The 21,911-nt window shown below is 44.8% G+C and overlaps 1 protein-coding gene across 7 annotated transcripts in view; it reads right to left on the bottom strand.

The window, feature by feature from the left end:
* lrba (LPS-responsive vesicle trafficking, beach and anchor containing) overlaps positions 1–21,911 on the bottom strand; it is a 318,483-nt gene that overhangs the window by 79,891 nt on the left and 216,681 nt on the right. For all 7 annotated transcript variants that reach the window (XM_083764652.1, XM_083764653.1, XM_083764654.1 and 4 more), the window contains 4 exons: positions 14,528–14,645; positions 14,130–14,232; positions 6,128–6,243; positions 5,825–5,937 (listed from right to left, as the gene is read on the bottom strand). In XM_083764652.1, coding sequence (XP_083620778.1) covers positions 5,825–5,937; positions 6,128–6,243; positions 14,130–14,232; positions 14,528–14,645 — 450 coding nt within the window. The remainder of the gene's footprint in view (positions 1–5,824; positions 5,938–6,127; positions 6,244–14,129; positions 14,233–14,527; positions 14,646–21,911) is intronic.

The following is a 21,911-nucleotide window of genomic DNA, read 5'->3' as shown; positions in this document are numbered from 1 at the left end:
TATGTCGTAGCGAGCGTCTAGCACTCTGATGAGCGCGCTCAGATGAATGAGCCAATTGCATAGTTGTAATTAGACCGGAAAGCAAACCTGCGGAACGGGGACTCTGTCACGTTTGCAAGAGCAAGCAGCAGACATGTTAAAGAGGTTTTTATTTCATTGCTTTTAATCGGTTATTAATCAGGACTTGGGAAGATTGGGTCGTGCATTACGAGGGCTGTTGTTGTGAAGCTAATGCGCAGTGCAATTAGCAAGAAAGGCTCAGAAGTAACTACAGCTAAAGTGCAGGTAATAGGCTTGCTGTTTTAAAAGAGCCGTTGAATGCTACTCTGTTCTTCACACTTACAGTACGGGTCCATTCATATTTTATAAGAGTTCATTAAACTCATTGACTGCCAGTATTAATTAATAAATAATTTATTCTGCCAATGGTACCGTCTTTTCAGTGCATGAGTTAACCTATCTGCACAGGATCTGGTGAAGCCATCAGACCCTACCACATTTACAGAAATCTCTAGACAGAACAGGAGATTCTATCAGCAGTGCACCACTGCCATATAAACATGTAGTGTTGTTGTTAGTAAGAATAAACAGAGAAGCATACAGGAGGAAGTGGACTAAGACAGGGGAGGAGGCAAACCAAGTTCCTCTTTCTAGACAAGGAAGCTTACAGAAGGAAGAGACACCGCTGACGTCATGGTACGTACGTGTCATGACACTTTCATGGACGCGTTCATGGGAGGAAAATCTCGCACCGGAGGTTCAATGAATACATGGCAGTGAATGGACTCAATGGAGCCGGCTGGATCAGCTCGTGAACAACCATTAGTTCAGAACAATTGAGACCTTTGTCATATAATCGGTTCAGGAATATACAAGAAGACATATGATTGTTTTCTAATCACTTGCTGTTCGATTTGCACATGACTGTGCATCATTTTATTGAGCATCTAAACAGCGGTAGGTATCATTTCGGTCTCAGAGGTATCGCGAGATTTGGCTGCCAGACAGGAAACGGTGGAAAGTCTTTTGATACATTCAGAAAGGTACCTTATGCTCAACCCATTCTGACCTGAGATCAGATTCATACGAGGGTTTCCACTGGACACACACTGGTCTGATTAACCCATTCTGACCTGAGATCAGATTCTAAAAATGTCAGTCGCTCTTCGATTTTTCAAAAATAGCAGACCTACAAGCTCGTATCGCGCCACTCGGTGGCGCGATATGAGCTTGTAGATCTGCTATTTTTAAATAGCTAAAGCATAACATGATGCCGACACCAAAATGGGTGCCCGGTCAGAATGGGTTAAATAAAATCACACAGTGTACACATCAAAAAGCAACATAAGACAGCAGAAAACAATGTGTTATAATATGTCTTCTGTTATTTTCCAGAAGCAATTACTTTACAAAAGGTCTTAGTCATTCGGAATTGATCAGAAATAGTGTTTGTTCATGAGCTGGTCACTGGGCTCTCACACTGACTCTGATGCATTCCACCAAACTTCCAGGTGTAGTTTGGCTCCCATGGTGCGACGAATGCCGTCTGGAATGGCATGACGCTGGTGATCTTACCTCCTTTCCATAAACATTGTTTCTAGACAAAAAGGACGTGTTTCCCCCAGAGGCAAAAAACAAAGCCAATATATATATGTCCCCCTTTTTTTCTTTTCTTTTTTTTAACCAAATGGGTTCCCAGATTGCATTTATTTTACAGTGACTCTGAAACAGTCCCAATATTGTGGAAATATGTTATTAGCTAGCGGTATGTTATCTTGCCAAAACCATCCACGCTTCTCTGCAATAACCTAATGAATCAATACTGTATGTCTTGTCAACTTGCATGTCACAGGAACCAACTCAATTCCCTGAAAGAAAGAATCACCGTCTGCCTGTGAGATAGACTGCACTTTGAAAATGTGAGTTCCCAGAGACCAAACCATAGGCCACAATCTAACATTAAAGACCTCCATGTGAATCGTTACATGGATGATATCCGGCAGCTACTTCAATTTCAGAACGGGTCACCGCCGGTGATGAAGTCCAATAACTTACCGAGCCTCAGCTTCACAATGGAACTCAACCATAAATCAACACGGCCTTTTGAGAAGTGTTTACGTATAATGTCCCTATTTAAACAGCGAAAATGGCATGGAGGGCCTTGGGGGGAATAAACATATGGGACGCGTATGGTGAAATCAATACGCCATTAGCCCATCCGGCTGAAAATAGCAGGGTCTCATTCATTGCACATATTCCATATAGGTAGTGGGATCATTCAATAAGCGATTTCAGTTACTTGCAAATACATTGCACTTGTTGTTCAATTGTTTATCTGGCAAAGCAGCCTGAGAACCCTGTGAACCCAGGCATGCCGAATCCACAAATTCCACAATTCCCATCCACAAATGTACAGCTATTCCGAGAATTCCAATGTGGACTTGGAATGAGGAAAGGTGCAAGAGGGCAGAAGGGTAGGATGAGTGGAGGAAAGTCCATCCGAGCGGTCACTACTTCAGTATGACAAGGAAGCCGGTGAGCGGCAGTCTGCTCTCGCCCCGGCTTATCGTGACTACAATGTTATCTGGGTAGGGGGGTTGGGGGGGGGGGGGGGGGGGGGGGTCAGTGTTTGATGTCAGGTTGGGGTTAGGGTTTATGATAAGAGAGTCCCCCGGGGTCAAAGCAACTCTGGCAGAAAGGGAGCATAAATCCTGTGTGTGCCCCCCCCCCTTGTACGGAGGTGGGGGTTGGGAACGATGACAGTGTGTGACATGTGGGCGCTCGCAGAAATTCACCTCCTCAGTGTCACCAAAGGCCTCTCTCACATGACCCATTTCTACCAGAGATGACCAAAGACGAACGGTGAGAGCCAGGTGGACGGAAGGATGGATGGCAGGGGGGGATGGGTGGTGGTGGGAGGGACAGAGGTGCACAGCGACAGAAACACTGCCACCTGAACAAAAGAAACAAACCGAACTCAAATGCCGTGGAGGAAGGGTGTGTTCGGGGGGGGGGGGGTAATATTTGATGCGGCTGCTGCACTACACGCCACTGCACAACACGCCACAGCTCAGCACGCCGCCGCCTTGCCCTTTTCCTAGAAGCTGCGAGTCTCCTACGGTCCAACGGTCGTGTAGCTGATATCACAGCCTTGTCAACAGCATGAATAAAACAGATGTAATAAAGATTGACCCGCCCCCTCATCTTTTTCCTCCCTCCCTCCACCTCTCACTCTTCAAGGAGAATGAGGTTTCGCTTGTTCCTCTACGCTCTCTCCTCTCTCCCCCTCTCTCTGTTTGGGTTCCTCCCTGGGGCGAGAAGGCTTGACTGAGCACAGAGGCAGAGCTGTCCAAACTCCAAAGCAGAGCAGTGAAGCCGTGGAGGTGTCTCTCTCTCTCTCTGTGTGTGTGTGTGTGTGTGTGTGTGTGTGTGTGTGTGTGTGTGTGTGTGTGTGTGTGTGTGTGTGTGTGTGTGTGTGTGTGTGTGTGTGTGTGTGTGTGTGTGTGCGTGTGTGTGCGTGCATGTGTGTGCGGCACATGTTTTGAGTGTGCACTGTGCGTGTGATTGAATGTGCCAGCATTGTGAACTGGATGTGATTCTGTGTGCACGACTGCACGCATGTGTAATTTAGTGTATTTGTATCTTTGTAAGTGTCTGTACATATGTGCCTGTAAACCGGTGTGCGACAGTGTGTGTGTGTGTGTGTGTGTGTGTGTGTGTGTGTGTGTGTGTGTGTGTGTGTGTGTGTGTGACTGTGTGCGCGTGTGTGCGTGCGTGTCAGGGAGGACATCTAAGGCTGTCATATTTCAGCCTACTGGGCAACATGAAACCAAATAAACACAGAAATTACACAGCTGTACACTGAGGGGCGATACACTGGAGGGGTGGTGAGAGAGAGACAGAGAAATGGAGAGAGGGGAGGGGGCTGGGGATGACCCCGTGGGAGCTAGGGGTTGTGATGTTTGGGGTGTTTGAATGTGATATGTGACAAGGTGAGTTGTGAGAAACGTGTGTGTGTGTGTGTGTGTGTGTGTGTGTGTGTGTGTGTGTGTGTGTGTGTGTGTGTGTGTGTGCGTGCACATGTTTAATATACAGTATGTGTGTTTGTGTGTGGGAGACTGAGAGAAAGGGGGTCAGAGAGAGAACACAACCTGGTAACTAAAGTACATATTGATTTGCTGGGCAGTGTAGTCTTAGTACTGGTGTGAAAAATACTGAAGAATGTTATGTTATTAGCTTACGCATGTTCCATGATAACTACTTTTTATGTACAGTATGTGATGTATTGCCATGCTTTTTGTTCTTGCTTAATGTAAATTGCTCTGGATTAAGAGCGTCTGCTAAATGCCTAAATTGTAAATTGTAATGTGTGCAAGTGTGTTTTTTTAATCTGTCTTCTGGAATTTGGAAGTGTGTGCGTGGCAACACAAGCCGATAACCCACTTCTGGTAAATAAAATGATACTGCTTAGCTAGTGTTGATGTTGGTGTTAGACATGTGTGTGTAACTCTCTCTCTCTCTCTGTGTGTGTGTGTGTGTGTGAGCCTCGCACACACGCACGCTCTGTATAGACTCCCATGTGTACGAATGTCAATAACAATTTGTCCAACTCCAGCATGTACCATTCTGTGTCTCCAGATAATAAAGAGCTCTGCCTTCCATCTCTGGCCCAGTCTGAATGAGCGCGGATGTGGAATGGTAATGCATCTCCCCTGTCCATTAGCTCACATGCCTTTGTTTCTCCGGCTGATTTATTCGGCCATTTTGGTTCCAACAGAAAGACAGTCGCTCCATCATCTCACTCTAAAACTAATCCTATGTCCTCCCACTGCTGGACACCGCAGCACAGCGGACGGTCAGTCTGATCCACTGAAACTGGCTGGGGTCAGAGTGTTGTGTGTGCGCGTGCATGCGTGCGTGCGTGCGTGCGTGTGTGCACTATAGTATACATGTTTAAGCATGCTTGGAAGATAAATAATGAATGAATTGAGTGAATGCCTGCATTTGTGGAGGAGGCAACCATTGGATGTGGTACATGCTGTAGTATCTTAAGACTAAATCCCCTGATGCCTGGACTTTCCAAGGAACCTCCCTTCACTTCCTGGGGAGTGGGCCAAGGTCAAAGGTCGATCAGTGAATTATGAAATTATGAATTCCACACAGAGAATGACATTCAAAATAGAACATGCAGACAGAATGTGGAGAAAAAGCTGGCCTGACAGAAACAAAAGGAAATATTTGTTTTGTTGATTTCAATTTAAAGGGGCATGGAACCCTAGGCCAATTTTGTAGGTGATTTCCTATGGAAAGCTAGTAAGTGATGCATAAAAGCTGCAACTAATAAAACTGCCAATGTGCCATTGTGCATGCATCGACAATATGCACACATACGGAGGCCAGCCCTGGATGCTGCAGTATGAACATGACCTAAAATAGTATTTTAATCCAAAAGAACGTCACATAACTAAAACCCCAACAGACAGCAAACAGTGGAGTCTTTGACTGAGGAGTACCAGCAACGTAAAAAGATAGCCATCAGCCACTGGTGATTAAAGACCTGCTGCACTAAACTATGATCAATGGCAATTACACAACCACTAATCAGGACTGGAGACTGACACATACATGCAAGCATGTGCACACACAGGGACACGGCCAATACACACATTCGCGACGGGGGGCGCGCACGCACACGCAAACACACACACACACACGCACATGCACACGCACACACATACACGCACACGCACATGCACACCCCTCCACTAGGCTCCTGTAGTTTAGGACACAAACCAGACTTGTGTGGAAGGAAGCATTGTCTTACCTTGGACAGGTCTCTGAAGTTACTGGGCAGAGTCAGGTCCAGCTCTTCTGACTCATAGTTAGTGATCACCCAGGGGAAGACTGGGTACTGATTGAGGTCATTGAACGTGCGGCCTGACAGTAGCGGCGATGAGAGACAGAAAGAAGTGGTACAGGGAGGGGGAGAGTGAGAGAGAATATGATTAAGTGAGAGAGATATTTGACCAATTCATTCAGTCAAAGCGTTTTTCCATCTCCTGCATCGGCCCACATGAACCAGAAAGGTTCCACAACCCTCAGACAGACAGCATGACGGTGTTCTTACCGGAGATGGTGTTGAGGAAGATGAGGTACTCGAAGTTGGAGATCTCACGTCTCTGCCAGCGCTGGGTCATGTTCGAGGCCTTGTACAGCTGCTTGGGTGTGGCCAAGGAGATACGTCTGGAGAGGGGCAAGGATCCTCAATTAGGTTCTGCAATTATCAGACCTCCTAACTCATGTGTATTATTAACACCATGAACGCCCGGGGTATTTAGGACCATTGAATCAGAGCGTCCAGCGATTTGCAGCAACGGAGCACATTTAGCAATGCACCAGGCACTAGGTGTAGCCAAAACACTCCCAAGGCAATCGACAACGGGAGGTATGATTAATTCTAACACGACTAGCGATGGGACCGTGATGGGCCGTCTAAAACATAATCTTTGCTTAGAATTGGACGGAATGATTTAGATCAAGAGTTATTCACGTCATGCTAAAATGGGGGGGACGTATCAAAAACAGAATTGACATCAAATGTTGCCCAACAGCCTGTGGAGCGTTGCGATCGGTTTTGATATCAATACATCTCCATCCTTTTATTAATCTCCATCCTGAGCGCTGGGCGTTACTATTTGATAGGACGGAGAACTCGGTTTATGCCTCTCGGGGTGTTAAGATGCTCATAGCTGGCACCACAACTACCCCTTGCTAACCTAGCATTGAGTTCCACCAGCATGTTCATTCTCTGTCTCCACCATAGCCTTCCTACAAATCTTGCTCAATAAAAAGACTAAGACTCTTGGCCACTGTCAGCCTCTAGAGGCTATACTGCAATTGGGAGGCTAAATTATTATTAGAAATTGTGGGCGCAGAAGGATGAACATTACAGACGAAATCAGTGGGGTTCATGCTGCAATCTGACTGGTCATAGGCGTCAAGCAAATTCTTAGCGTCATCCATGGGGGTGCAGAAGTTTATCCGACATACCATCTGACATGCGCTGCAGGTTAAAGCTCACCCGTGATGAAGGTTACAAATCACCAGTAGCCAGTTACAAATCACACGTGGCTCCCGACATGCGTTGCCGGCTACAAATCACCCGTGCTGCGGGTTACAAATCACCCATGGCGTCAACGTGCGGTTAGGGTTATGCTAGTGTTTGGGTCGGGTGTCGGACTAATGACTGTCGGACTCTTGTTATGTCGGAAAAAAAATGCCTGCACCCTCATCCTTGAATATACTCAGGTTTCAAAGTTTCTTATAAAGTGGACAGACATACAGGTGGACAACCACACATTGTCATCCTTATAGCCCAATATTAGCGCACCTTAAAAAAAGGGGGTATTGACTACCCCTTACCAATTTCCCTTTAAAATATAACATGACACATTCTAAGCTTAGACTTGTCCTCCGAGAGGCAATTTGTGGTATAGCACAGAACATATACACATTAAAAGAGGTTTTGTCCTGTTACACATTGGGCAAAGAATAGTTTTAAAGTCAATGGGTACAAATTCACACATTATGAGAACAAGACTTAGCAGAATGAAGAGCAAAAAAAAGCCTTAGGCCTCATTAAACCTTCATTATACAAAAGCCTATATGAAATATTTATTGAACTTAAGGTCCCGCTAATTAAGAAGAAAAATATGCGGTAAATAGGGGTTGAATTCGTATGAGGGTGTGCACGTGCACACACATTCACATGCACGTGCGTGCACATTGGGGCCCCCGGGAGCATGATGTATGCATCGGGGGCTTAAACAAATGACCCCCAATCCAATTAAAACAAAGGAAAATGATGGAATTAATCACTGTCAGGGTGTGAGATTATAGTCATTAGGGCGCCGCCAAAGTGAAAATACGCCCTTTTCAAATAGAAGTTTACCGTGCCGAGCTGTAATGATCATTTTCCTTCCCGTTGTCTGTACTACTACTAAATGGGAATGTGCTCTTGTGCTTTCATAGTGGATCTAAGTGCATTTCTGAGTCGAGACAAAAACAAATCCTTTTAATTTCATTTGAGCATTTTTAGCCAATTGTCAAAATGATTAAAGATTGTTGGAAACTGCCCTTGTGTGCAGTCTGTGCACAGGAAAGACAATTGGGTAGGCATACATAATCAGGGTTGATTGGTTAAACCTAGTCAGTTCCTGCACATTATTACAATTTACAGTAGGCATTCAGCAGACACACTTACCCAGAGATACTTGCAAAGTGCAAGATCATGTACAGCGCCATTGAACATTTTCCAAAATGTGAGTCGTGGTCGAGGACTAAACAGTGCAATAAGCATAACAAAATACTGTATAAATAAATCAGTCTGACAAGCCTTGTTACACAAATTATGTTCTGACATATGAAATGTGTCGACTGTGACGAGATGGCAAGCCTTCAAGGTTGTTTTTAAGACTTATATAATAAATTATAAGTTAAGTCTTTTGTAGTAGGCCTATAGGATATGTCCACTAACACAGTGATGTCTACAGTCTAACTCAAACACAATGACTGCTAGCATTAGTCTGACTGCATGACTGGTTAAGACTCGCCCGTGGCTTCTGCATGCGGTTAGGGTTTGGGGATAGGGTTAGTATGGGGCTCTATGGTCGCAATATTGGATAGTCAGATTTATGGGTGTCGGATTATTGGGACGTCGGAGTAATGCAACGACTGCTGGGCAGCATCAAAGGAAAGCTTGTTGTTCACAGTGATGAGGTGTTTGCCTACAAAATGTAAGGCCAGCAACATTTGAATCAACTCCCCATAAATAGACCATGCCCATGAAACAGCCTGATCAGATTTTCCATTTGATCAAGATGTATCAGGTATTTTTCAGATTCCATTCCAATTGGCTACAATCGGCTTTCAAAAGTATGCCCCAAATTTGACTCTAAAAGCGATTTTTACAAATGACACAACGTGACTATTCCCCACCAAATTGTGTGACAATGACCACAAAACAGGGTTTTGATAACCGTTTGCAAGTACTGCTAACTTCCTTCACACATTTTTGAGAGGCCTCTATTAAAGGCATCTCCAAAGACACCTTCACTTCTGTCTGTAGGGGGCACCACGAAAGCAAACACTCGCACTGTCTGCCGTACAAACTATTTCCCCTGCAGTTTCCTCATGTACCCCTCGGCTGACACAGGCGGAGATCTGCACTCCGAGCAGCACACGTTTCTAGTATTTTGCACTGCTGTGGTCAAGGGATGCTTTCGTTCTGGGGCAGTGTAGTTGTGCTGGTGAGAGAACTGAAAATGCCCAGTTACAGCTGTCTCTGGGTCAAAGAGGCAAGGTGCCCCCGGCCGGCAAAATACCTTGATTAATGAGCCTGACACGCACGTGCACGCACATGCACACGCACACGCACACACACACACACACACACACACACACACACACACACACACACACACACACACACACACACACACACACACACACACACACACACACACACACAAATAAAGCACCAGCATTGTCCTACAACATTGTCAGCCAATAGAGACAAGGAACTGTCGGCAACAATGCATCTGGGATCATACAATAGAATAGAGCATCGTTCAGGCTTTTAGACATTTGTCTGAAGAGTATTTTTTAAACTCTTCATTATGTAAGAATAAAACAGACAAACACAATTAGCTCCCTGGTTACCACAAGAGCAAACACAACGATCATATTCACACCGTTCCTCAGAAATGACCAGCGAGGTCACAAGGGATCTTTGAACATTGCTTGGCTGGAGCTACCAGCCAGATACCAACAACTAACTTTCTCAATTATTGACATTGAGACTGATTACACAGCCTATAATAAAGTCACACTAGGCCGCTGCCTATAGGCTGCCATGCATTATAGGTATATTCATAATAAACTGACGCAGCAGAGAATACTTAAGACAACATGGCGCAGTATTTAACGGCAACTACACTGTGGCAAATGCCCTGCTGCAGACAAATGGTGCTTTCACAGCAGAACTGCAAAGGCACTTGTGCGAAAGATAACAGTGCAGTGGGATGCACCGCCTTGCAATTCCTCAAAGTTTGTTCACCCTGAATTGAAATTTAGCCTCCAATACACAAAAATAGCAAAAAAGCACAACAGAAAACCCTTAACCATATCAGTGGTTGGGATATGAGTGACCTTGCCACAGAAGATATAAACGGAGCAGAGCAGCGTCCGTGGCTGTGACACACTGACTGAAGATGAGTTTAGGTAAATTGTGTCAATCTCTGATGACAACTTTGATCTAAATTGAGTTGACACAACTTGCATTACATATTCTTCTTCATGGACCATTGAACATTATTACCGTAAAAGATTACACTTTACATTTGTCATGACATGGATGAATGATTATAGTTAGGAACTAAGAGATTGCTGGCCACACTAATGCCAAAAACATGAGTCTACTGTACATGCCTGAATATATTTACATCCAGTGTCTTGTTTCATCTCCTCCTGACATGTCCCTATGAGTTAAATCGTTGCTGATTTGTTTGGAAGCAGAAAGGGATCCTGTTGTCTATTCTATTGTCTATTCTCAATGTTATTTCAATGAAGTGTTTACACACGTCATTGTCTATTGGGCCGAACTTTTGGGGATTTCGTTGTTGTATGTATGGTAGATTGTTATTGAGGCAATGGTTTATAAAGGCATTAAGGAAATAATATCTTACTTACTACATTTAATGCTTTTAAAAATACTTCATTGTCTATGAAGCTCATACTTCTTTATTATGACCTAATTGAAATTAACTTGAGTTTTGATTATTTACAACCAATGTTATAATTTTTCATTTTATTTTAAGTGAAAACAATTATATATATATATATTAAAAACCACACCTGTGTGAAGTGAGGGGCGCTAATATATTAAAGTCTAACTCATGTTGATTAGTAGATGTAAAACAAACGGTGCAAACACAAACATTAAACGCTATTAACAATAAAGATGTCGACACCCACAGATGGTTCAAGCCCAAGGTTTCTGGGAATATTGCAGAGCTGAGGTATTACCTCTACCACTCAACCTGTGTCTTGGGGAAGGCCATGTATATCAATGGAGGATGCCACACAATAGGGAATTAATACAATATTAACATCTACAAGTTGGACACCATCACAATGTCTGGTCTTTAATTAACACCAGAGGCACTCCTCCCCATGCTCCCTTTGGTCACTCTGCCACCATCATTGGGACAAAGATGTTTGTATTTGGGGGAAGGGAGTGGGACCAAAGGTTCGACAACAACATTAGTGTGTTTGACACAGAGACCAACTCCTGCCTGAACAGTCCTTCTGCACAGCTCCTTCCAGAGGGGGGCAAGGATCATTCAGCCTTTGCCTACAATGGAGAGCTCTACAGTACATATTTAGAGGCAAATCCTGGGTCAAGGACTTCAATGATCTGTGGAAATTCAATCCAGAGACCTTCTCCTGGAAGAAGGTTAAGCCCAAGGGAAACTGGTCAATGCATAGTATGTGTTGTTGCATGGTCGGAGATCGTATCATCCTCTTTTGAGGATATAAACAATACCATCCATAAGTGTGTACGCACTGATAAACTGTTCATGTTAGATTTGAGGCCTAGCCTGAAGATATTATGCAAGCTAGCAGTTATTCAGTACAATCTGGAGCAGTCACAACTCCTACACATCAGGTGGGAACTGATAAAAACTGAAAAAGTATGATAAAAGGAAACAGAAAAATGTGTTTGCTCTTCTTCGCCGATGTGTTAGGACTTGGGGGGGGAATGCCTTGCATGGTTTCCTCTGCCATCGGTGCATGAATGTGTGTGTGTGGGAAATGGGAATGAGTGAATGTATTGCACAATCTATGTGCATTACAAAATAAACCAGTCCATACCCCTTTGGGTAGCCGTTCTTTTTGAGGGGCGCCAGCCCCTCCTGTGCCCAGCATTGTGTGTCTGTGTGTTTAGAACATAAATGATTTGATTAGCGGAGCACAGAATGTGATGTATGATAAGAGTATAACAAAATACATACATAAATGGATGCACCTGGGACGTATCCTCAGTGATGTATCCCAAGGTCATCGGGGTTTCGGGTCTCCCAACATCATACCCCTCACTCAGGTGACCCAGCCGGGGTGATCAAGTCCTGACTTACGTCCCAGTAGCTACCCTCAATCAGTCCCATTAGGGAAAAACCAGGGCCACACAATCCGTTCCTCCCGAACTACTCTGCCGGGACTGGGAGGTACCATTCTGGCACATGGAAGGACTAGGCTCTGTGGGTTGACACCTGTCCGGGCCCCTCCTACGTCTCACCAGGTCCACTCCTGCTCTCACCAGGTCAGGCCGTGTGCGTTGCACCAGACTCCCAGCACCAGGCACTTTATTCAGGAATGGTGGATTCTCGAGCCGCAACGGTTCCGCAGGCTCCACCTTGCCCCTTGGTGGTGCCGCAGGCTCCGCTTGAGGCTTGCATGGCCCACCTAAAGGGCTTCTTCCTCACGGAAGACACAGGCTGGGGCACCAACGCATACTGATCCCGGGTGCAGTCTAATTTCCGGCTGCCACCCATCTCTCCGGTGGTCAGAGTATATATATATTGGACAATATATGGAGACATCACAATATGTATAATATTGCCTATAATGGACAACCACAGGCCGTGAGAGGGGAGTGTTGCGCAATGTCTGATGACATCTCTCCCTCTGCCACTTACAGTATATTGGCTCATTTCATTACCGTTGCGATGCAATGCGCAGCCAATCACAGCGCAGAATGGCTCACCTTCCAGCCAATCGCATCGTGCAATATGTGCAGACAATTCTGTCCTCAATTTATTTCCGACACAATTACTACAATTATTAGATGGTGATGAGAATTGTGATGACAATTTTTGGGAGCATGTGAGAAAAGTAGAAGGTGCACACATGGTGTCTACACAACTGCAAGCATGCAGACAGTGGTCAGACTTCACATCTGCCTCCATTACCACCACCCACGCATTGTACCAGGAATTATAAGACCCTGGATTGGTTCCACATTGCCTTCAAATAGACAAAGCTGTCGTGTTTGTAGGTTAGTACAAAAACCCATTTTGTTGCTGTGGAGACATTAGGTGACGCTTCTCTGCGTTTATCAAGAACCTTGCAACTATGCAGAAGTGAAATACCCCTTGCTTCCTGTTTATAATACTCTTATTCTGTTGTCTACTTCCATCTTTCTCTGGCATGCACTCCACCTCACACAGACAATGCACGTTTGTGCTTCTGGTGTGAAAGCCCAGTAAAGCTATGTAAAGGGTGAGCTGAGGCAGGGAATCCTGCCTTACAGCCCACAGCCATTATTTGTTTCACAAAAAACTGGATAAATAAAAAGAGTGGATGGTGTTAGCGTGAAGCCAATTAGTCTGTAGTGTACTACAGCAAGGGAATAGAAAAGAGATACAGATACAGGAGTAGTGAATGCCCGCACACTTGTGTTTGCTTGTGCATGAAAGGGCAAAGAGAGAAAGAGAAGATGGATGAAGTGACGCTTCAGGTTTTAAGATGTAAAGTTAACCTTTTTTGCGCTTTCTCCGGCACTTCTTTTCCATCTCACACTACACTTTCACTCACTCACCATCAAACATGTCATTTTTATCCCGTTTTTCAATCTCTTCCCTGTTGTCTTTCCATGGCTGGTTAATGTCTGTACCAGTGCAGAACATATGCGAGATGCTGAGTGTCCATCAAGTTGGTTCAGTATCAACTGACAGAATCTGATCATTGAGGAAGGAAGACAAACCCATACAGAGTGGAACTGTGCATTGCAGTGACCGATAGGTGGTTCGAATTAGCAAGGTAGGGCTCTGTTTAGAGTACCGTATTGTAACTGAAGTCGCAGGTCTGATCCCCATAACAGCATGTGCTGAATTGGCATTGAGCTGGTAAGCTTTAATTAAGTGGTAAGCTTAAATTACAGAAATGTAAGAGTATGTGTGTGTGTGTGTGTGTGTGTGTGTGTGTGTGTGTGCGCGCGTGCGTGCGTGCGTGCGTGCACGCACTTACGTACGCACACACACACACGCGCGACCGCACGTGTCTCTCACCTGGTCTGTGGAAGGCCAAAGTTCGTGCCCACACCGACACGCGGAAGACAGTGGACTACCTTCTTGACTGTGGCCGTGTCTGGCAAGTTGAACATGACCGCCGCTGTGAGAGAGAGAGAGAGAGAGAGAGAGAGAGAGAGCTTAAAAATCATGAAACTACATTACTGTTTGGTTAGATTTTTCAGGCGTGTCTTTACATTCTTGAAGTATTGGCTAAAGTAAACTAATGTACCAAAGGGAAGTACGCACATCTCAAATAAAAAAATGTATTCTACTTTATTGGAGGATCAAGATAACGACGTTTCGACCCCACTGGGTCAGGTATTGATACCCGACGATTCATCTCCATCAAAACGGTTCTATACAATACTACACTATTCTATACAGAATCAACTTACTTCTGTTGGCCATGAAGATCTCCAGGGCCGTGTTCTGCAGCAGGCACCGTCTGGAGAAGACAGCGCGGATCTCTGTGAACAGCCATTTCCCATGGAGCCCCTCCGTATAGGCCAGAATCTGGGTAATCACACAATAGCAGAAAGAAAAAATAAATAAACAAAGGAAAGAGGAAGAGACACAGAATGAACAAAGGGGGGGGGGGCACAAAATCATAAGAAATCAGAGAAGGGAGGAGAGCGGAGACAGGAAAGAGGAACGTGAGCCGAACAGGAGGGAGGGAAGGCCACGCCAGTTCATTTATCATGCTGTGATGGCACGTCGTCCTGAGCGCTACGATTAATGCTTTGTATTGATCAGCCCCCATGAAAAAGAGATCCCTTTAACAAGAGAATGAGACGCGCTCAGCCCAGGGGAGTGATGGAGCAAGGAAAGGGGAAGCGTTCAGTTCACTAAAACCTAATCAGTATTACAGATGAGAACAGATATCCGGGGCATATTAGGAAGGTACAATTCAAGATTGTTAACAGAGACTCATAATCATGTGCCCATTATCTGGTCAACTAGGTCTATTTCTGAATGCCGTACATTTGACCTTGTACTGCTTAGTCTATTGTTTGCTTGTAATGTGGGTATTTAATGAACTGAAGCTTGTTCTACAGTTGCAAGTCACAGTGATAGGAGCTAAATAACTAATAAATTACATAAATAGTCAAGTGAACCAAATTCACCTTAATGGTGTATTGACTCTAAGGAAATATGAACGGGATCAAGATGAGGGTAACAGCTGGGTTTATGCTAAGTAGCCTATTAGAAAAAAAATTCTTCTATAATTCCAAGCAGGTCATTGACTCTCAGGTTAAGCAGTATGATGTTATCTAGCTTTAGAGCTAAAAAACTTAGATGAGCATAGCCTAATCGGCCCCTGTGGAGATTGCAGTGGGGCTTCAGAGAGAGTACAACATGTTCTGATGGCTGTCATAGTGCCTGACAGACCCAGATGATTGGCCCTGCCCCTGTGATTCATACTTCGGCTAATCCACCATTTAGCCCATGGTACCAACCCACTTAACGTTGCTTTGGTGGCTAGTACTTTGTTTCACCCCCTCTCTGTTTTGTTTCAAAGGATTTACAGATGGGGGTGGGATGGTGTTAAGAGACGTGGAATTGAGGGTGTAAAAAGGGTCAGTTGAGGTTGTCACAGAGTGGTTTAGACGCCGCAGTATGCAAAACCTATTCAAATGTGAGCTAGCGAGCTAGGACCTAGCATCAACTTCAAGGGGCTCATTAAGGGAAGGCTGACATGATGGTGGAGGCCACCAGCTGAGGACAGTCTCTCTCTGAGGAATACAACCTGCCTGCATCACAGACTCACTTCAAAGTCTCTGGAGTTCAATTAAATGTGGATTAGTGGCTTGGAGGAGCAGGCTGGTGGTGCCTTAGCGCCAGTCTGCTAGCCTTCTTTAGCGGCCGGGGACCAAGGACGACCATACCCCACCATGTACCGTTAGCCTGTAGCTATGGCAACCCCGTCACAAAACCCCTCAATGCTCTCGCAACTTGGTAAATAAGGGCTGCAACTATCGTTTTTGTATTATTATTTATTGAATAATCGAGAAGCACGTTTGGAAATGCATGATATATATTGTATAAGCACCAGTCTTTGATTTGATAACACATTAACACGAGACCTGTATTTTGAGTTGTGACACCCCATATGTGTACACAAAGAAATCAAAGTGATCGGAACTTGCCATTAAGACAGAATGACAATAAAAATGTGCATTTTCTTGAGAATGTATACTCTTCATGTGAGTGTAAGTTATAGTTCTGTATATTCAACAGCAGAATTTCTTGGTATTCTTCTTGGTATTCAGAAAAAGTTCAAACAAGCATCATACCGTTAATCCAAGTCATTTTCTGACATAGCATTTGAGTTCTGAAGACAAACAGACAGAGGATCAATTTGATTTATCTTTTCTGTGTGACGACAGGGTGGCCAATCAGCTTCACGTGTCAAACAACATCGTTCAAATCTCAGTACATGTCAGCCCCTGACCTTCATATTTCAACACCAATTTCTTTCATTTCAGTTCAAGTACAGTTTCTTCCTTGCATGAGATGAAGAACTCTCATTTTCAAGTATACGGTACTCGAAGAATGACCTTTCACCTCTGAAAAGGTAGGATGTTGACTTATTTCACCCCTGGCAGTCTATGCGAAGATCTCACAGCAGACATCAGGGATTTGCTCAGGCTCAAATTGATGAAGCACGTTCTCCAACCAATTCCACAGAGAGATGACAGTACTGCAGCCTGGCCAGCCGGCCAGGGGTATCGTATTTTCCGCTGGACTGATGCGTCCCTGGGAACGCTGTAAATAACATTTTCAAACATCATTCCCCCACCTATATCGCCAGCACCCTTTCCCTTGCAGATGAAAAAGCTGAGCTGGGTGACAAGGGAATGCGATAAATGAGCCACGTTCAAATGCTCTGGTCATTCTGGCCACAGGCGGACAAATTGCAGTTGTGTAGAGGTTATTGTCCAAGCCGGGAGTTATGGCTGCCACCGCTTTCTCTATGATGGATAGAAATGGTGGAACTGGATAAGCTGGTGTACCTGAAAGGTGGCGTTTGAAAATGGCTGTATTATTGCAAAAAAAACTCAAATGATTCCATCTTGAAAAGACTATTCAATGAGTCAAGGCCTTGAGGTGACTAGACTTTGTCATCCATTGGAATTTCTGAATAAAACTTGTGAGTGAAGAAAAATACATAAGTGTATAAAGATGAATCACAAACAGATTATCTAAAACGTTTGTCATACAAAAGCAGGAAAATGGAACTAGGTTGTTGAGCTTCTAAATGTCAAACATGAAGATGAAATGCTAAAAGCTACAGGAGGAGTTCTTCAAAGGGAGATGTGGAGCTAATGCACCCTTCTTGATTGGTTGAATATAAAGCACAGTGATCCATTGATTCCGCTCTAACTTCACCGGATGAATTTCAAAGTAAGGGTGCAGCCAAACAGAAAACAAAGGCGGTACTCTCTGATCTGAAGGTTTCTCTCGCCTCTCTCTCGTTGTCTCACTCTCTCTGTACCTCTCTCTCTTTCTCTCCCCTGTGAGCATTTCAACCTGTTTGTGCGCTGGGCTGCTGCTCATTTCTGAAGCACTGTCGTTTGTCTCTGTCAGACGCCCAAACGACGACAGAATGAAGAAGGACACATGAAGAGAGACTGGATGAGTGTGGCTACGGCGAATGCTCGCACATGCACACACGCACGCATAAAGAACAGTGCCAATCTAGCTACAATCCACCCTCAGCAGCACAACACAAGGGCATATACACAAATCACAACACCAGTCTCTAGCATATTCAAAGGAGGAAGAACACATGAAAACAAATTCACATTCACAAGCACACAGATGATGAAAACATCCACCACTGTATTGCAAACAAAAATCACACTTATGTGAAGTGAGGGGCGCCCATTGAATTTATATCAGCCAGATGACATCTTACGTTGTCATGTAGTGTACTAAACAGACATTAAATAGATTTTGCTGGCAAACGAATTACATTGAACTGCTCTAAACAAACATTAAAAGTCCATAGACTTGGCTGCCACATTACGTAATTTTTCTTTACAAAAGGACCCTTCTCCATCACCTGCTTTGTTTCAAAACCCCACACATGGGTCCCCATTTACCCTGAAAAAACAGGCCATGTGTGGGGCAGAAGCACATAGTCGGACACGGTGACACGACCTACTGATATTTAATTGAAACTGCCCTGAAAGAAGGGGGAGGTGGAGGGCTGGGCAACGGAGCAAGTATCAAGAAGCGCACTTCAAGATAAATGAGGCTCTCAGCAGCCGTCCCTGCTGGCCAGGCCGGAGCGAGTGAGTGTGCCGGGGCTGATAAGACCCTCAAACTGAAGAATAGATGAAGCGCTGCCCATAAAGAAGCAAAGAAAATCCCAGTTGCTCTTACAAAGCATGTGGTGGAGTCCAAAACAGCATGCAATCGGACTGAGACAAGAGCCTTAAGGCTGAATACACCACTTTTACCGCTTGGTAAAATGCCGTGCCAGCGTCTTTGAAGGAAAATGAGGTGATTGAAGTTCAATTTGTTGCCTGTTATTAAGCATTTCCGCATGACTGCCTCAGTTAAAGTATAATGGATGAGGGATTTATTATTACCTTTTGGTCAAATGAAGTGGTGTGGGAGATAAGGTGATGAAATTAATGAGCGGGAGGAAGAGAGGTGATCAATCAACATCAAAATGGGGACGAGGGAGACGCAGCGTTTGGGAGGACTTGATAGAATTCACAGCTGAATAGGGGAAAAAAGAAAAAGCTGTGGACTTATCAGTGTGTGGAATTGCTTTTTGTTGCGTCGCATTTTCCCAAAGCAATCCTCAGTACAACGCCCCCAGCCCCCCCCCCCCCCCCCCCCCCCCACCCCCACACACACACACACACACACACACACACACACACACAGACACAGACACACACACGCACACACACACACACACACGGCGAAAACAGAAACCCAAACCATACCAAATCACTTTTATATGCAAATATGAGCCTCATTTGATGCTGAGGTCCAAGGCCTTTGTGCAAAAGTGCTCTCCCTAAATGCACACACAGTGTCCATTATACAAATGAACAACATTCTCTCATACAGTATACTGTATACTGTAAGAATGAAGTTTATGTTTCCAGGCTGCATTTCAGGGATATTTTCCTGCCGTTTCTCCTTCTCACTTCAATGAGCAAAGAATCAAATCACCTCCAACGAGCAGCAGGCTGCGACGGCAGCCTTGCAGCACATTGTGCTTCCCCATAGGAGCAGCAGAGGAAAATGAAAGCATAGACTAACACGAGCTGACATTTAGGGCCTGTTTGAAACTCATCTGGTGCCGGCGCACATCGGCCATCAGTTTATAACCCTTGAGGGCTGCGCAATTAATGGCGTGTAATCGCATTTTTTGCAATTTGAGCCTCCAAAATCGACGTAATGTGGGACACTGCAACAGTGGCAATCATAATGTGCAGTTTCATTTCACGGAGAACGCCTGCCCATGCTGAAATTAGTCAATATGGTATATGGGAAGATATTTTAAACTTAAATACTTTTTCCCGCCACAAAGAATCAAGAACACAATTATAAACTGGATCTCAATCTCCAGCAATATAATTGGGATCAACATAATCCTGTGCGTCCAACATCCAATCAGCATTAATTCCCAACTCACGCCCCCCCCATTACACACCCTCACCCCACCCACTGTTCTATTTTGGCAGACTAGGCCTTGTCACCACACCGTCTGTAAATGAGTTCATCGGACTAACGAGGAGACAGAGGAAACCGGACACACTAACGAGGGGTCTGGTTGCCTGCGCTTCTGGACCAATCACGGCCCTCGACAGTGCCGAGTGCTGACATGGTGCCAGTCCCGGCAGCCCCCAACCCTATGCCACCCCACACAAATATCAGCCCCCAGGAGCCAATTAAGACTGATTTTGTTGTTGAGATCAACTGATATAGGGAGTAAAACACAACTAGAGAGACAAGGAGGAATGAGATGAAGATATTACTGCAAAAATGGTAGGGGAGAGACGGGTTGACATGAGAAAAAGTAAAAACAATGATCTGGAAGAGAAAGAGAGAGAGATACTGTATGATGGTAATGGTAAGATAGTAAGACTAAAGGAGTGTGCGTGTGTGTGTGTTCATGCATGCGTGTGTGTGTGTGTGTGTGTGTGTGTGTGCGTGCGTGCGTGCGTGCGTGCGTGCGGTGGGGCAGAATGTACCCCCCTCACTACAGAGGTAAAGATCATGAGACCTTGGTAAAGTCCAGCCACATGATGGTACTTTCACACTCCAGCAGACATCTTCTAGTCTCTGTGGCTCCATGATCCATGAAGTAGCTATGTAACCACTGACTAGCCACTGCTACTATGTGGCTGTTGAACCATGGAAGCCTTAAAGACCCAGACCCCAAACCCCAGTTCAAATCAACTCAAGACAACTAATTAAACATAGTACATCTATTTGGTCATTTAATAATACATGATAATATAACCTCCCATATACACAGATAGCGGTGCACTTAAGACAATCAAACTGTATACAGGTCTGTACAAAAACAAATGGAAATACAACTTGCACAGAATTGAGACAATGCTACTACGACCGTTTCTGCTTATATACACCCAAGAAGATCTGTGTCAAGGTATGATTGATGGGTACAATTGTTCCACCGTCATGTAACTAATTCAAGCTGTAATCACTGGTCACACATTGGAGCATATCTGCCTCCAGGGAAGTAAAACAAACTACAAGGCCCCGAGAAAATAAACACGGCTAAGAAGCCGCTGGAGTGTGAGAGAATTAAAGGAAAATAAACAGGCCTGGCTTGTAGCGAGTGTAAAGTTATGAAGCCTACAGGGCTCAAGAGCACTCAGTACCAGAAACGTTGCTGGGTTGAAGGCAGCACTCCCTGAAGAGAATCGCGCACGCACACGCACACACACACTTTTGAAAAGGATCTTTTTGGGGCACTTAGCTTGAATTTAGCCTAATAAGGATTAAACCCTTCTTTAGCGCTCTGCTCTGTTTGCTAACAGGTTAGCCTTTTCACTCGTTGTCCTGCTTGGGTGCTTAGCCTTTTTTGAAGCTCGAACAAAAAAACCTCAAAATGAACAGGCGGGAGGGAGGGGGGGGAGATGGGTTCTGTAGATTTAAGTAAAATGCTGCTATGGTCTCAGGGTTAATTGGTAGAGAAGGGAAGCTTTTACACCATTAATTCATTAAACATTTAGCCTTCAGTGCAAAAGTCTGTAGGAACAAAGGCCTCCTGAGTAACTTGACAGACAATAAGACACATTATTATCTGCCAGAGGTATGCACTGTCTATATAGGCCTACACAAATTAGTTATTTATGCGTGACAAGCTTCTCTGTCCTGACACCACCAGTAACCACCAACTCCAACGTAACACATTTTCCCTTCAACAACGAAGGAAAGTGTAACTTATTTCTGCAGTTACAGAGATAAGGATCAGAGAAGCCAGAAGGTACAGACCCCCCGCCCCACCCCCCCCCCCCCCCCCCTTGCTTTTTCAAGCTCCATTCAAGGCCTGTGATTCCTCTTCCCCTCCCTCACAGTTTAGACTTAGGCGGTTTAACCTTGGGGTCCAGTGAGGGCACAGCGAGTGGTTCAGGGGTGATGGCTGACATAAAGGAGGGATAAGGAGACATAAGTGAGGGGCAGAGGAGCGTGAAATGCAGTAGACGTGTGTATAAAATGAGCACTCTTCGCTCTCTGTATACCTGCTAGGACTGATGCTCCATTAGTGTGGCAGAAGCT

The sequence above is a fragment of the Protomyctophum parallelum genome, assembly GCF_964188405.1.
Source record: "Protomyctophum parallelum genome assembly, chromosome: 5".
In the NCBI taxonomy this organism is placed as follows: Eukaryota; Metazoa; Chordata; class Actinopteri; order Myctophiformes; family Myctophidae; genus Protomyctophum; species Protomyctophum parallelum.
Note: the sequence above shows the minus strand (reverse complement) of the source record. Positions and strands in the feature narration are given on the sequence as shown.